Source organism: Candoia aspera, chromosome 1 (assembly GCF_035149785.1).
Source record: "Candoia aspera isolate rCanAsp1 chromosome 1, rCanAsp1.hap2, whole genome shotgun sequence".
NCBI classification, from domain to species: Eukaryota; Metazoa; Chordata; class Lepidosauria; order Squamata; family Boidae; genus Candoia; species Candoia aspera.
The window spans coordinates 160,890,629-160,907,713 of record NC_086153.1 but is presented as its reverse complement, the minus strand read 5'-3'; the positions used below and the strand labels follow the sequence as shown (position 1 = coordinate 160,907,713).

Here is a 17,085-nt window from a genome sequence, read left to right as displayed (position 1 = left end):
TGAGTTACTATTGCTGCAAAGAAGTTTATGCCATTTCTTTTTTTATAATTCAGTGCCACACATTTCTTAAACATTAATTTCTCCATTCCTATGCATCATCATTTTTAATAAATGTTCTGGATATCTTGAGCCATGCTTTTGCTTTTAAGCACCTTTTCTGCACAGATTGGACTGTTTGCATTTGGCCCCCCAAATCTTCCATCCAACTGTCTAAATGATGCTAACTGACATAGTTTCTAATTTACTCTCTCCGGTTGAAAGAGCTTCCTGTAGCTTGTCTATTTCAGCATTTAATTGCTCCATACTTCCACAAATTAGATTCTGTAGTGATCCATTTTGCTCTACTGGTGAAGCAAGGATCTCTTCAGCCTAGCCTAGGCAATGTGGAACTTGGGATGTAGCTTAAAAGACCAACCCCCTGAAACTTTGGGGTTTCTTTTGCTTGTACTAAGTGAAAAAGCAGACAAAACAATATTTCCATCGTGGCAATCAAATCAGCTACAAGTATTGCTTCATTGCCTCTCATGATCCTTTTTCTCTGGAGATGAAATAAGGAAGGTTCCAGAAACCTGACTGAAAAATTTAAACAGATGTGTTATTTAATTGAAATGCATTAAAAAACAGACCTTCCATGAACGTTCTAATATACTGAATATTTTCTCCCATTCAGACATTGTCATTATCATACGTTTTCTATAAATTTGAACAGGATTTGAATCAGCAAGAAATATTTGCCTCCTCTTCAAATCATTTTGAAGCCTAACTGGGGCTTGTATTTGTAATTAAACATCTGATTCTCTTAATATGGAAGAAAAGTTTGTGCCATATCCCGACAATAATATCCATCATTTTATTGTCCTTTTTCATGCATGGAACTCCAGACAGTGTACATGGGATATTTCATTTTACCTTTACAGCAACTCTGTATAGTAATGTTTTCTTTTGTGTCTGATCTTTCTTGTCCAGTCTTTCCAAATTACTGCCCTCCAGATATACTGGAACTACAATTCCCAGAATTCCTTGCCAGCAGTGCACCGGAAGGAATCCTCCTCCTTACACGTTCAGAGCATTTAACAAAATTGCCATTTTTGAGATTTGTTCTTTGGTTGAATTGACAATGTGCCTACTGAAAGGTCTCATTCATTTCAGTTTGATAATCTATGATTTATCAGATCGGGAATACGTTCTCACATGCTTTTCCTGCCTCTTCCTTCCCCCTTTGTGCGTATCCAGCTTTAGCAAAGATGTCCTAATATTTTAAATCATGGTTTCCTCTGATGTTCAGATCAGAGGTATAATTTAACCACTGCTTAATAACCAAGGCCAAGATATGAGCCTGGTTTGTATTCTGTTTTGGTGGGAATTATTGCTTGGATGCAGGTAGGAGAGAAGACAGGGAATAATCTATATCTGTGCAACTTGATCCGTGTCCTATCATCCATATTTTGTTGGAATGAGATTGTTATGAGTAAACCAGTCCGCTGTTCAGTATGTAATTTTTGTTCACATGATATATGCTTATCTAAAGTCATCTCTCTGATGCTTATTTATATGAGAGTAATAACAATCTGCACTAGCACAAACTTAAAATTTAATTTCCAAGCTGTGACATCCTCAGAATGATATTTGTTGTAATACTAAAGAATGTTGATTAGTACCTAAGGTGAACCATTATTATTTTTAAGAACATGTTTATATATTACCTGCCTGTGCTAGTAGGGAAACACTTTGCTGCCTGTCATACCCATGTAGATTAACACATTGCTACAGAGCTAAATTAAAAAAGAAAACACAGGCATTCTGCTTTTTCTCTGCAGAGATAATTGATTTTTTTTGGCTTTCATATTTTAAATGAAAAGTATTTTTTGTGTTCTGCACAAATGTCTGTCATATTTTTGTAAATGATAATCAGATGCGTTCTGTTCCCAGCACTGCCTCTCTAGAGGCAAAATTCTCACTAAAGCAGTCAACTTACTTTAGGGCTAGGCCATTTCAAGTTGATAGGAGCAGTATCATACGGTAACATTTTCCTTTATGCCAGATACTTATCTGCATACAGGTAGTCCTCGACTTAAAACCACAATTGGGACTGGAATTTCTAAATGCTAAGCAATTAGGTCGTAAAGCGAGATGTTACATAACCACATCACTTAGCGACCGCAATCCCAGCAATTCCCCTTGCTGTTGCTAAGTGAATTTTATTGGTTGTTAGCCAAGCACCCACCTAAATTCAAGCCATTCTGGGCTTGGTCCCTCCCGGTCCTAAGCCTCAATAAGGTAAGGGGCTGCTTCCAACTCCCCCCACCCGCCATTAACCCCCATCTTTGATCTTTTGGCCACCCTTCTGCCCTCCACTCCGCCGCCCTGGAGCTGACCTTGGCGTCTTCTTGCTCTCGCTGCTGACGAGTTGGGCCAGGCTGGGCTTCAGCTCTGGACACACACACACACAAAACAACAATTGTGTCAAAAAATATGCACCAAATTTTTCTCTTTCCTTGATAACATATCCTGAGATGTATAAATAGAAGTGTTCACAGAGTTAGAAGAGTCTTCATGTTTTCTTCTGATATCTGCAGCTCTTTGTTTTGATATCTGCTGACTTCAGATACAAGGTGATTCAAGAACCAGTCATTAAAATCAGTAACATAAACTATGCCATATATGAATGGAAATTGGTACGTAATGTCTTTCAGCTCTCTTTGATGAAGTGACTTGCTACAATGACTGGTGTTAATCTATGCAATCTGTCAGCATTTGCACCAACTAACACTGAGATCGTCCCCTCGCTGACAATTTGTCTTGGAGTTCATGTTTTACATTTGAAACCCGAGTGTTCTCCTGGAGCAAATGCCAGTCTCATGGTCGTACGTTTGTGATAATGTGAGGTCTTCATATTATCTATGCAGTTATTTAGCTTTTTCTTCAACATTCTATCTCCTCCATTGCAACACTCAAAGTTTGGCCCAAAGTTAACTTGATTGTTCCATCTCTTTTACAAAATTGCCAAAGCTGTCCCCACTGGATTTCAAACTTAATTTTGTGTAGTGTTAGTTGCAGATCCTCGTCCCACTCCAGATACACTAACACGAACGTTGCTGAGCATGCCACTTCAACATTGTTTCATCAAATGATATTTCCTGTGTCATTTTCGTATGTTTTCTTGCAACTTCCTTACTTTCAGTGTTCACAATATGCACTGATACAAGCTACTTAACTTCGTATTTTGCTTCATGAATATCTGACACTATTCGTTGCATTATACCATGCTTTTCACAAATACATCCAACAGGTACTCCTGATTTTAATTTTACAGCCAACCCTCATTCTTTAACTTCAGATTTACTCTTTTTTGCCCCTTTGTGAAACCATGGTTAATTATTTCCAAAATATCCCCACCCACCCCCAAACGTCTCCCAAACAGCAACACTCATTAAAAGGTTGGGATAGTGGCTAACAGTGTCATGTGCAGTATCCCTACAGGGAAGGAACACGATACTTATGCATGAGCAGAAGTAGCAAACGTTGTCTGGGCTGGTCCTCCAAACAGCAGACTTTATCCATTGTTTGGGGCAAAGTTGATTATTGTCTCAAATTTTGGGGGGTGGCGGATGGGGGAGAATCAGATCTGGCAGACTTTGTCCATGACATCTGAAGTCTGCTAAACTGAGGCTCATTGAACTGAGGGTTTATGTATATTGTTGCTGTGGTTATCATTTGCCTTGAATAAAATACACTAATTCAATCTGCACATTCAAATAGTCTTTCCTAAAAGTGCTTGAGATTTCTGCCTAGTAAAATAAGTCAGAATGTAATATGTCATCCCTGAAGAATATCTTGTTTAAAAAAACCAGCCTTATCTATCCGATTATGCACACTAATATTATACAGAATTATTAGTGCATGTAGATCCCTTTTGAGTGAATTTCAAAAATACACTGAACACTTGAGAAGGATTTAAGTCTCTCAAAAGAACTTCTTAAGGATATGCAAATATACCCAGCTAAATCAAGTTAAACAGATGCAACTCGCACAAACAATGTGCGTTTTCCTTTCCCTGGCTGTTGCTCCCTGTCAAAGAACAAGTTGAAGGTCGAAGGTTCTGCAGCTCTGTAAAAACAAAAGGGCGATCATGGAATTTAGTGTGCTCATATTCACTATAATGAACTGGTTTAGTCTTGTCTTATGAGAATAGCTCAGTATGACAGCTCTTAAGGCAACATACATGATAGATATGTCCTGAAACCAGTGAGTGAATACTGGTTTTTTAAAATTTGCATCTATTTTGCATGTAAATTTGAATCAGCATTCTATTAAACAACTAATATTTACCTCGTATTACACTTTGGTAGAATCATAGCCTAACTAATTACAAGTTGAAGATCCACCATCAAAATGTAACCAGATCTAGGTCTGATCAGGGGCAGGATGGGAAAACTTCATGGAAGACAAAGGCAGGACATCCATTAAATAAAGTGTAGACATATGTTTTATTTTGTAGCTATGATATTTCATGAGAGGTTGTTTTCCTTTAAGGAATCTCCTTCTGGACGCCGGAAAGCTCTCGCTACCAGCAATATCAACATGAAGCAATATGCAAGCCCCATGCCGACTCAGACAGATGTCAAGTTAAAGTTCAGGCCTTTGTCTAAGAAAGTTCTCTCAGCCACCCTGCAGTTCTCTTTGTCATGTATTTTCCTGAGAGAAGGGAAAGCCACGTAAGTTTTATTTTTATTTATTTTTATTTATTTATTTATTTTCTATCCCACCTTTATTATTTTTTATAAATAACTCAAGGCTGCGAACATACCTAATACTCTTTCCTCCTCCTATTTTCCTCATGACAACAACCCTTTGAGGTGGGTTGGGCTGACTGGCCCAAGGTCACTTTCATGCCTGAGGTGGGACTAGAACTCATGGCCTCCTGGGTTCTAGCCCGTTGCCTTAACCACTAGACCAAACTGTGTAACTATGTTATTCTGTTGCTCTCTTATATGCGCCAGAGACCCTTTCTTGAGCTTGCTTATTGTGGGAGTGGGCAACCTGAGGCCACCCCTCAGCTTTCTTGGACCATACCACTGAATTTCCCTTGCATGTTAGTTAAAAATCAACAGTATGGTTTCAAACAATTTGAAGTGGGAAACACATGAAAACCACTGGGTACGTCCTGAATAAACCTAATCAACATTTAAAAAATGACTCCCACAAGGCCCTTCTCCCTCCCCAAGCAGATAATCCCAGACCAGCCTGGCTGCCTACCTACCTGGATGAGCTAGCCGAGTCTGCTTTGCATTATCACCCCTGCTGCTACTCGTAGTCCTCCCATAAAAGTGCTGAATGTGGCCCACAGCCATCAAAGTGTTGCTCAGTCCCACAGATCCTATTCGGTGGTTGTTGATTGTCACTTTAGTTTTTGGTGGGGCAGTTGGTGGAGGGTGTGAGTTGTGGGAAGGAATTTCTGGTGCTGCATCACCTCAGGCATGGCTGTGGATGAACAGTTCTTTCAGTTTCACCGCAGAGTCATAATATGAGACAACAATATGAACCTAGAGCATTTGTAAAAATTAGGGAGATAGTGCTGATATCATATATAGTAAGAGGCAGCCCTCTATCACTGCTAATTATTTTTCATTATAATGTTAACTTGCTGCCCCAGCACAATGCCTTTTTGAGGTTCCTTTCATTAGTAAAAAATTACACCTTTTCTTTTCCCATAAGCCTTCATATTCTTCCCTTCAAGATGCAGCTGAATGTCAAGGTTAGAATTAGTCTGCTTTCTGAGAAGCGCTGAATCAAGATTCAGCAGACAGGGGAGCTGTCAAATGGGAAAATAGCCATTAGTTCGGATCTGTCAAGTTGCTATAAATGAAAGGCATCTTGAAGCAACAAATTAATTTGATGTTGGTAGGATGACGATGATGATCATGATGATATTAGTGGTAGTAGTAGTATTAATAGTTGTTGTTGTTGTGGTATGTACACACAATCTGCCAGATAGGTCTGACTGGATTTGGTACTTTGACTATTGGATCCTTTCCAAGGATCAAGGATAGCATACCATCATAAATTACCCACTATTCCAAGTAATGCAACTTTTTGTAATTGTTGAGTTGAAATTCAGTCCAAATGTCCAAATGCTTTTCCAGTTATTTTGGAATGGCACCAAGAACACCAACAGCTATTAGCACCGCTGTGGTTTTCTTTTTCCACATTTGCTCCATCCCTATCTGAGTCCTTATATTTCACTACTCTTTCTGGTTGTTTCTTATTGATCCTTCCAGCTACTGCAATGTCAATTATCCATACTTGTTTTTTTGTAACTACAAACAAGTAACTACTTCTGGCTTATTATGGGATGAATGTTGTTGTTGTTGTTGTTAGAGATGAAGATATGCAGAGTCTGGCAAGTCTGATGAGTATGAAGCAGGCAGATATTGGAAATTTAGATGACTTTGAGGAAGATAATGAAGATGATGAAGAAAATAGAGTAAACCAGGAAGAAAAGGCCGCAAAAATTACAGGTTTGTTTTTTTTCCCCAAACATGTAATAATTAAAATGTCTTTGCTTGTAAACTTAATTTGAAGGTTGTTATTCTTTTCTACCATTTTTCTTTTGAAAGTAATGTGGGATTGTACAATTTGCATTAGGAACAATCTAAATCATGGGTTAGTATCCATGTGTGAAGTAAGGGAGGATTCATTATCCTTTTGGTTAACTTCAAAAGAGCCATAAACACTACATTCAGATGGTCTTGAGTTCTGTCACGGTTTCTCTCTTTTTTCGGCTCCATGGCTAAAGCAAAGTTACCCAAGGTTTGAAGGCAAAAGGTTTCTATATATTTATTTTAGTGTGCACTAAAGTCTTGCAGGAGTGCTGAAGTATGGAGTAGTATGGGAGAGCTTACAGGTTTTCAGGCCATTGGCCTTCACAATCCCCCTAGCTTCTACAGTTTCCTAATGCAGGAAGAACTAAGTTATCTGGGCAGTAAATCTAAACATAAGCTGGTATTTAAAATTCTTAAACTGGATTGAAGAGCTATATTACCTTTCCATATCTAGAAAGCATAGGTGGATAACTTGGTTCTACCTAAGGAAGTAAGTCTTTTTTCCTCCAGAAGCAAACAGGTAGAAATGATGTTAATGCTAAGAAATAAAAAGGGTGCTAAGCAGCACAAGGCAGTTCTTTATATGAGAACAGGTTTGTGGTGTTGTGTATGTGTATCTGTGTGTGTGTGTGTGTGTGTGAGAGAGAGAGAGAGAGAGAGAGAGAACTCAGTCTAAGAAGGCACAGCAATATTTTCCAGCCCAAGGGCATATATTAATACAGAGCTAAATACAAGAAAGGATACTCATGGAAGAGAGGAAAAGAAACAAAATTTAAACCTGATGAAGCAATCACAATCCATGTCTCTTCCTGGAAATTTCCCAACAGCCTTCTTGGTTCAGCCTGCATCCATCAAATGTACTTCCTGGATAAAACACTCTGGATTGGATCTGGACCACATAATGGGGTAGTACCTTTTTTTAACAAGAAGTAGAGTATCCTCTAATTACTACTAAGCTCTACTATAGTTGAACCTGTAACACAGTAAAAGTATTTGTAATTGGAATAACATCAATGTTCTACTTCCTTAGTTGTTCCACCTATCAAGTATTAGATTGTGATCTCCTTGGAACAAGGATCTACTTCTAAAACATTATATACTCTAGTCTCGGGAATATATGCATGTCCACTGGTAGTAGGAAAGACTAAAAGAGAAGAGATACAGTAGATATTGAAAGATTTGACTATATCACTAGATTACTTCTGCCTGTCGTTAGGGTTTTAGCTAAATCAAGTTGAATGGAAAAGATGCTTATATCCCCAATAGTAACTGTTTTAGTAATATGGTGCATCATTTTCCATAAGTGTGTTTCTATAGTTTTGTCACAAACTCCCTGCTAAATGAGATGGTCTTGATTAAATTCCTTCTTTGTCCCATAAAGGATTTATGCAAATCTGTTGTGTCTCCTTGAGTTCATGTTCATTGCTCCATCTTGCAGTTTTCCATGCACGTCTTCCTTCATTCTTCACCGTGGCCTTTGTCAATCTCAGTCTGTCAATCTCTGTCTTTCAATGACTACCAAACACCCAACATATAGCTAAAGAAAACAAATTATTAACATTAAACAAATACATACAGATTTCCTTACTTTTCATCATTGTCATCTCTCTTGGTGGTAATTATATACAGTAGATGATATTCATGATAATGCAGCTTAGAGATTCAGTAGTTGAAGTCAGTATATGGCATAGTAACACTAGGTAAAAGTAAAGGTTTCCCTTGACATTAAGTCCAGTCGTGTCCGACTCTTGGGGGCGGTGCTCATCTCTGTTTCAAAGCCGAAGAGCCGGCGTTTGTCCGTAGACACTTCCATGGTCATGTGGCCATCATGACTAAACAGAACGCCGTTACCTGCCCGCTGAAGCGGTACCCATTAATGTACTCACATTGGCATGTTTTCGAACTGCTAGGTTGGCAGGAGCTGGGACTAGCAACGGGAGCTCACCCCGTCACACGGATTCGAACCGCCGACCTTCCGATCAGCAAGCTCAGCAGCTCAGCGGTTTAACCCGCAGCGCCACCGCGTCCCTATAGTAACACTACCCTCTGGGAAAAGAAGTCACCTCCACCTATCTTTTGTGAAAACCTGTAGCCTCTAAATCAAATTGATTGTTCCTCTTCCCTTTTTCTCCAGTCAGTTCCTTGACTCCCTGCACACTTGAACAACTTAGCATATAGATCAGATGGAGAGTGTCAAAACTGATACTGCACACCATCAAAATATCCAGTTTAGGTTGTAGTCTAACCCCATTGGATCTGTTGGCTGTAAGTTGTCCTATAAAGGTTAGGTGTGCAGGATTCATCAACTAAAACTCCTACAGTTCTGCAGGAGATTTCCTATTAAAAGCAAGATTTCTTATTTAGGCACCAGCCCTGACCATCTTTTTTCCCTACCAGATTGTATGGCAGGGCAATCTGGCTAAGCTTTATTTGGCGACATTAATTAAAGTGTGTCTATGCTGCCTTAATTAAAATATTATATTTCAGTACTTTGATTACTGTTAGTTAATTCTTGTTTTAGTACAGAATATATTCAGAATAATTTCTGTTAATTAAAATGTATTTTATGTTCACTGATGTTCCACGTTCCAGAATATGGAAAAGTCCTCATGCAAGTACAGAGATACATTAAGTGAAATTATGATTGTTCAGTCTGGAATGTATTCTTAAACTAACATTTGTCTTTCTTTTCCTTTTCTCTTTTTCCTAATAACAGCATGTGTTGTATTCCTTTTCCATTAAATGACCTTACCTCACAATTGTCTTGACTGGCTTCTGTTTACAGAAATTGTAAACCAGTTGAATGCTCTGAGCAGCTTAGATGAAGATCAAGATGACTGCATAAAGCATACAAATATGCTATCCACTAAATCAGCCAGTTCTTCTGAAGGTCTATGAGCTTTCCTCCTTTTCTGTTTCTGGCGTGTCTGTGTTTTACTGTGACCTCCTTAGTATCTGTTCATATTCAAGTGTTGGTTGTAGCTTTGTGCTTGGTGTCCATTACGGTCTGTTGTAGTTCAGCCAAGAGAAGACAACAAGATATGGTACTGGCCAGAGTGAGGAAACTATGGCCCTCAGATGTTGTTGGATTCCAGTTCCCATCAGCCCCTCCAGTATGGTCATTGATCAGAAAAGATTGCAGTTGTAGTCAGACCCTCCATTTGCTAAACGTCACATTATTCATACTTGGAAGTACTTTCAATATTGCATTATTTCACTGAGGTAATATGTATGCTGCATGTGGGCTTTCCAATTTAGTAATGGAAAAATTACTACCTATATATGTTGATTTTCTTTAAGTTAGCATTTTTACTTTCTAAAAACCATTGCAAGAGCCTTACAGATCAGATAAACAATCATATAATAAACTTGTACTTGCTTCTGTTCATGTCACTGAGCTAGAAACATTAGTGTGCTATAAATATAACAGTTTAGTTTTGCAGTAGAAAAGGTGCCTTGATTCACTGTTAAAGGGGACATGTAGTACTTAAGATAAGTACTTGGAAAGTGTTTGTTTAAACATTCTATGTCTAATTCTAAATGAAAGTATAAAAAGTATACTGAAAAGTATCTTGCTTGGTTTCTTAGAGCTTATCAACAAGCTTAGTTTCCTGGATGAAGAGGAGCAAGATTTAGCAAATTCAAGATCAAATCCTGTAGATCCTGATAGATCAGAGCTGAACCCTTTTGGAGACCCTGATATGGAAGGTATTTAATTTTGCCACATATGATCTTTGGATTATGCTATAGTTTGTGGCAAGATCACAAACTATATATACTTCCGGTTTCTCATTTTCTGAAAGTTTCTGTGGTGTTACTTATGTGCTGATAATTTTCAATTTAGGTATTCAGCCACAGCTTGCTTAAGCTATTTATTTATTTGTTTATTTTCTATCCCACCTTTATTATTTCTGTAAATAACTCAAGGCAGCGAACATACCTAATACTCCTTCCTCGTCCTATTTTCCCCACAACAACAACCCTGTGAGGTGAGTTGGGCTGAGCGAGAGGGACTGGCCCAAGGTCACCCAGCCGGCTTTCATGCCTAAGGCTGGACTAGAACTCTCAGTCTCCTGGTTTCTAGCCTGTTGCCTTAACCACTAGACCAGACTGGCTCTGTTTAATATGCTACAGCTTAATGATGGGGCTCTTGCACAATTTAGGATCAGACTAAAGAGATTAGGGAAGACCCACAGATCAGCTAGATATCAGCTCACTAATATTCCTAAGGAATATGCAGTGGAGGTGAAGAATAGATTTAAGGGACTGGACTTAGTAGATAGAGTCCCGGAAGAACTATGGACAGAAGTTCGCAACATTGTCCAAGAGGCGGCAACAAAATATATCCCAAAGAAAGAGAAAACCAAGAAGGTAAAATGGCTGTCTGCTGAGACACTAGAAGTAGCCCAAGAAAGAAGGAAAGCAAAAGGCAACAGTGATAGGGGGAGATATGCCCAATTAAATGCAAAATTCCAGAGGTTAGCCAGAAGAGATAAGGAATTATTTTTAAACAAGCAATGCGCGGAAGTGGAAGTGGAAGAAGACAATAGAATAGGAAGGACAAGAGACCTCTTCCAGAAAATTAGAAACATCGGAGGTAAATTGCAGGCAAAAATGGGTATGATCAAAAACAAAGATGGCAAGGACCTAACAGAAGAAGAAGAGATCAAGAAAAGGTGGCAAGAATATACAGAAGACTGTATAGGAAGGATAACAATATTGGGGATAGCTTTGATGGTGTGGTCAGTGAGCTAGAGCCAGACATCCTGAAGAGTGAGGTTGAATGGGCCTTAAGAAGCATTGCTAATAACAAGGCAGCAGGAGACGACGGCATCCCAGCTGAACTGTTCAAAATCTTGCAAGATGATGCTGTCAAGGTAATGCATGCTATATGCCAGCAAATTTGGAAAACACAAGAATGGCCATCAGGTTGGAAAAAATCAACTTATATCCCCATACCAAAAAAGGGAAACACTAAAGAATGTTCAAACTATCGAACAGTGGCACTCATTTCACATGCCAGTAAGGTAATGCTCAAGATCCTGCAAGGGAGACTTCAGCAATTCATGGAGCGAGAATTGCCAGACGTACAAGCTGGGTTTAGAAAAGGCAGAGGAACTAGGGACCAAATTGCCAATATCCGCTGGATAATGGAAAAAGCCAGGGAGTTTCAGAAAAACATCTATTTCTGTTTTATTGACTATTCTAAAGCCTTTGTGTGGACCATAACAAATTGTGGCAAGTTCTTAGCGGTATGGGGATACCAAGTCATCGTGTCTGCCTCCTGAAGAATCTGTATAACGACCAAGTAGCAACAGTAAGAACAGACCACGGAACAACGGACTGGTTTAAGATTGGGAAAGGAGTACGGCAGGGCTGTATACTCTCACCCTACCTATTCAACTTGTATGCAGAACACATCATGCGACATGCTGGGCTTGAGGAATCCAAGGCTGGAGTTAAAATCGCTGGAAGAAACATTAACAATCTCAGATATGCAGATGATACCACTTTGATGGCTGAAAGCGAAGAGGAACTGAGGAGCCTTATGATGAAGGTGAAAGAAGAAAGTGCAAAAGCTGGCTTGCAGCTAAACCTCAAAAAAACCAAGATTATGGCAACCAGCTTGATTGATAACTGGCAAATAGAGGGAGAAAATGTAGAGGCAGTGAAAGACTTTGTATTTCTAGGTGCGAAGATTCCTGCAGATGCTGACTGCAGTCAGGAAATCAGAAGACACTTAATCCTTGGGAGAAGAGCAATGAGAAATCTCGATAAAATAGTTAAGAGCAGAGACATCACACTGACAACAAAGGTCCGCATAGTTAAAGCAATGGTGTTCCCTGTAGTAACATATGGCTGCAAGAGCTGGACCATAAAGAAGGCTGAGAGAAGGAAGAGAGATGCTTTGGAACTGTGGTGTTAGAGGAAAATTCTGAGAGTGCCTTGGACTGCAAGAAGATCAAACCAGTCCATCCTCCAGGAAATAAAGCCAGACTGCTCACTTGAGGGAATGATATTAAAGGCAAAACTGAAATACTTTGGCCACATAATGAGAAGACAGGACACCCTGGAGAAGATGCTGATGCTAGGGAGAGTGGAAGGCAAAAGGAAGAGGGGCCGACCAAGGGCAAGGTGGATGGATGATATTCTAGAGGTGACGGACTTGTCCCTGGGGGAGCTGGGGGTGTTGACGACCGACAGGAAGCTCTGTCGTGGGCTGGTCCATGAGGTCACGAAGAGTCGGAAGCGACTAAACGAATAAACAACAAAAATGATGGGGCTCTTCAATCTGAAGCAGCCTTTTAAGTCAGTGCTAGTCAGTGTTTGATCAAATCATTCATCTCCTTCTAGAAGTGCCTGGAGAATTAAACAAAAGTTTACATAATATTTTAAGTCCTTGTACTCATAATCAATACTTGAAAGTTACTTGATACTTGATTTAACTCAATTTTAAATGTGTACTAAAAGTTACATTGCCCACTTTAGTAATCTGAACAAGAGGTTCATAAATATATGAGCAATTATTTAATTTACCTATACAAATATAAATTCACATATAAACAACTAGATTAGGAACCCGCACCAGAAGAACTGCACCCCACAAAAAGATGGGCAAACTGTTAATGTGAAAGCCATGGCAGAGAATTGTTCTTCTTTTATTTGTTTATTGTTTTAAAACAGTAGTTTTATGCAACTTCTTATTGTTTAGCAAAACCATCCCTTGGTAAAGTCATCAATGCTGTCTAATTGCTGATGCTTTACCATTTGACATCCCATTCCAAACTCCCAGATGATTTTGCCCACAGCATTACAGGCAAGACTGAAACCCATGGGACACCATAGATCAGTAGTTTATGTATCAAATCGTAGTTCCTCAGCAGGACTTTATGGATATGGCTTAACAGGAAGGACTGAAACCACAGTAAAATAAGTAAGTCCCAATCCATCAGGCACTCTAGAAGGATACCATGGTCAATAGTATCAAAAGCTATTGAGTAGTCCAGAAGAATTAGTAGAGCTGTACTCCCCCCATTTCTGGTGTAGATCATCCACCAAGATAAATGAAATAGTTTCAGTATCATTCCAGCCAAAAGCCCAATTGAATTGGATCCAGCAAATCATACCATTCATTTGTCTCTTGAGTTGTGAGGTCACTGTATTCTGAATCACTTTACATATAAATAGTACATTTGGGATGCCCTATAGTTCACCCAGCTCAAAAGAGGATTTCTTTAGCAAAGTTCTTATTATTGCTTCCCTTAGACAGGGGGAAGACATGCTTCCTTAACTGTGGGGCCAGTCCCATTTTTGCCAGTTTAACCAACTGAAAAAAAAGGATTAGTAAGTAGTGGCGCTCATCCCTCACAACTGGTTTACAGCCTTGAAATCTATAGGCTTAAAAGGATCCAAAATAAGAGGACAAGTAGTTGCTAAGCTTTCATCCCTATGTCTTGCTTGTAACTTAACTCGAAGTGGTAATGGATCCACTTGACTTTATCTGCACAGAATTAAACAAATTGTTCACACTGTGCTGCCTACTGTTCCAGCTGCATTCCTCCAGCATTTTGGTGGAGGAATTACCATTTAGTACAGAAAAGCTCTGCTGGTCTGTTATATGCAGATACAGTGGAGTGAGTATCCATTACATACAGAAGTAAGTGCTCTTTGCTACCTCCACAGAGTAGAAGTTCAAATGGACCTTCAGATGGACTCTATATTTTGGTCCATCCTGAGTGTTTCTCCTCTTGTGTTCCAGCTGTTGCCCCTCCTGTTTTAATATTCTCAGCTCCCTAGTAAACATTAGAGGTGATCTGGCTTTACATGAGAGTAAAGGGCACTTAGGGACAATAATGGCAATTGCTTTGGCCATCTCTGATTCTGTAGTCCAACCAGGGCATCAACAGAATCACATCTTCATCCTACTTCACATGAAGTAGGAAATCCCCAGGTGCATTTAGGAAACCACCAAGATTTACAAGTGCCTGGATTGGACCATTTTAACCAAGCTTGTACCCCTGCAGAGATTTGTACCAGGTATTAATCTAAAACTGAACAGGGAGGTAGGTTCTGTTTATGACAATGGAGTCATAAGGGGTTTTCCTTCAGATCATCAAGATCTGATAGATGATCTGGATGCAGAATCTACATAGGTCATTGGTCTGAACCTGTTCTTTTTGAAGCAGGGAACATGCAACTTGTTGTTAGCTCCCTTAGGGGGCAAGGCTAGATATAATGGCCTGAAGCAACAAGGAAGTGGATTTAAGTTTTATAGTAGGATAAATGTTTTGAGAGCAGTTTGACAGTACCATCCAGCTAGCTAGAGAGATGTGGGCTCTCCCTCACTGGAGATCTTCAAGACATGAATTGGACAAGCCATTCTTTAGATATATTTTAGCTCAGTGGCTCTCAGTGGGAACCCTGCCTTTCAGGCTGATACTAATTCTGCCTCTGTTCCTTAGCCCTTTAATGGCTAGACTGGGAAATTTAAACCATGTGAACTGCTATCTGCACAGTTGCCCCCATTCTTCTGAAGAACCTCCCTGATGTTATATTAGAAAGACAAATGTAAAGAAACAGAGGTGAGATTTATGTAAAACAACAAGGATGGATGAACACTCTCTTGCTGTTGCAAGATCAAGCATGGAATGGAGGCACTTCTTTGCTCCTTACTGAAGTGGTAAATATGCACCAGGGTATGAAGCATGGTCATGACACCACCATATTATATTCTGCAGTGTCCTCATTGTTGAGTGTAGTATCTAACTACTAAGTCTCTAGATGACTTTAAATCTCAGGCTTTCCAATAGGAAATCAGCCTCCAGCATCAGATACATACAGCTGATATTAGAGAAAAAAGACATGCATACACACACAGAGTCCCTAGTACAAATCATATTCTACCACAGAACGTCCTCATCTGTGCTTAATGTTTTCTTCTGCACACTGGATGTTTCTGACAGTAGATATAGTAACTGGTATTTTCATGAGTTATGATGGCTGGAGAAGATCAACTGAAGTGCTGTGTGTAATTAAAACTACTGGCTCATAAACTGAGAGGCCAACAGTTATGGAAGGCTCTTCTAGCTAATGCTCCTAAGCTAACTTTGTTACTCTGTAGTACTTAAGGGAGGCTTAACTAGTTTAAACAGCAACAGTGTTTCCCTTTTAGCTTTGCCTTGGATTAGTAATGCATCCCAGGGTTCTGCTGTACCTACATTTGACAGAAGGATTTAAATTAATTAATTAATGTTCGTAAAGATTTTTGAAGATTAAAAGAACAATATAAGTGTTAAATGTTACAAGAGATTGATTGTTTAAATATACAAAGAGCTTTCTTTGTGAACATACTTCTCTTTCCTCCTTCCCATTCTTTTTTGTTGTTCTTGTTTTAAAAAATCTGCATAACTTTTATATATTCAATTCATGTCTTTGAGGATGTGTTTAACCTGGAGGTTTTTCTTTTCTTTCAAATGCTTTCTGAAATATTAACTATTGCATCTCCAGAACTTAGACTTATCTAATTAATCAATTAATTGTATAAACGATACTCATTTTCTTTTTCAAAGCCATACTTGTCATAAATATTATAAATTGAGTGACAAGATCTTCAACTGTTGAACTCCACATATTCTTTTTTAATGGAGCATGATATTCTGGAATATGCCTCTACAACTGGGTCTATTTTGAATTGATATTCTAGAATCTGTCTCTATTACTGATCTACTTGAATTACATATGCCTGGCAGCTCAGCTACAGGATCTAGATTTACAGCCATAGAGGCAGATTATTGTGTGTGTGTGTGTGTGTGTATGAAATGACTGGATTGCATGTGAGCTGAATTTGCTTGATCCTAAGCAACTTTTTGAAGTAGATTATCTGCACATTTCTTTAGCCAATTGTTTCAGAACATAAAGCAAATTTAAATGATTTCTGAGTCAGAAGCCAGAGCAGCATGCTGCAGGCTTTCCATTTGGGATAGCAGAAAATAAGGGAGGTTATGAAGCATGTACATAACAAAATTCTAGTATATGATTGGTGTTCTGCTTTTGGATTAATGGATTGCAATTGCCCAGGATTTGTATTGTGAGTTATTTCACTTTCAACGGTTTGTCAAAAAGTGAAGGTCAATTGTCTGTAACAAAGGTTATGTTTCTTTTTTGTATATGACTGATTCTTTGCTTTGGCCAATTCTGAATAACAATGTTAAGCTTGGACATTTTTGTACAGTACTTGTAACAAAAGTCAAATGAAACCCTTCCCCTGTATTCATTTATTTATTGTTTAAAATGCAATAACAAATATACAGAAAAGATGGAAGCAGGAACATGGCAATCTGCCTTCTAGAATGGTTGTTTCTTGTTAAGACCTGGAATTGTCCCAGGTTATGTCTGAACAGTTATCATTACTATTATGGATTACATGGATGATCCTGTGGAACTGTTCTCCCAATCCTGGTAAAATTTCTGACGTTTGTTTGTT

The 17,085-nt window shown here is 39.0% G+C and overlaps 1 protein-coding gene across 4 annotated transcripts in view; it reads left to right on the top strand.

Annotated features, from left to right (window-relative positions):
* The window catches only part of EHBP1 (EH domain binding protein 1), a 267,597-nt gene that overhangs the window by 99,213 nt on the left and 151,299 nt on the right, over window positions 1-17,085 (top strand). For 3 of the 4 annotated variants that reach the window (XM_063316932.1, XM_063316921.1, XM_063316914.1), the window contains exons 6-8: window positions 4,534-4,715; window positions 6,379-6,518; window positions 10,191-10,310. In XM_063316932.1, coding sequence (XP_063173002.1) covers window positions 4,534-4,715; window positions 6,379-6,518; window positions 10,191-10,310 — 442 coding nt within the window. Of the gene's footprint in view, window positions 1-4,533; window positions 4,716-6,378; window positions 6,519-9,387; window positions 9,493-10,190; window positions 10,311-17,085 lie in introns of all 4 variants that reach the window. The other variant, XM_063316907.1, reaches the window with a different exon arrangement.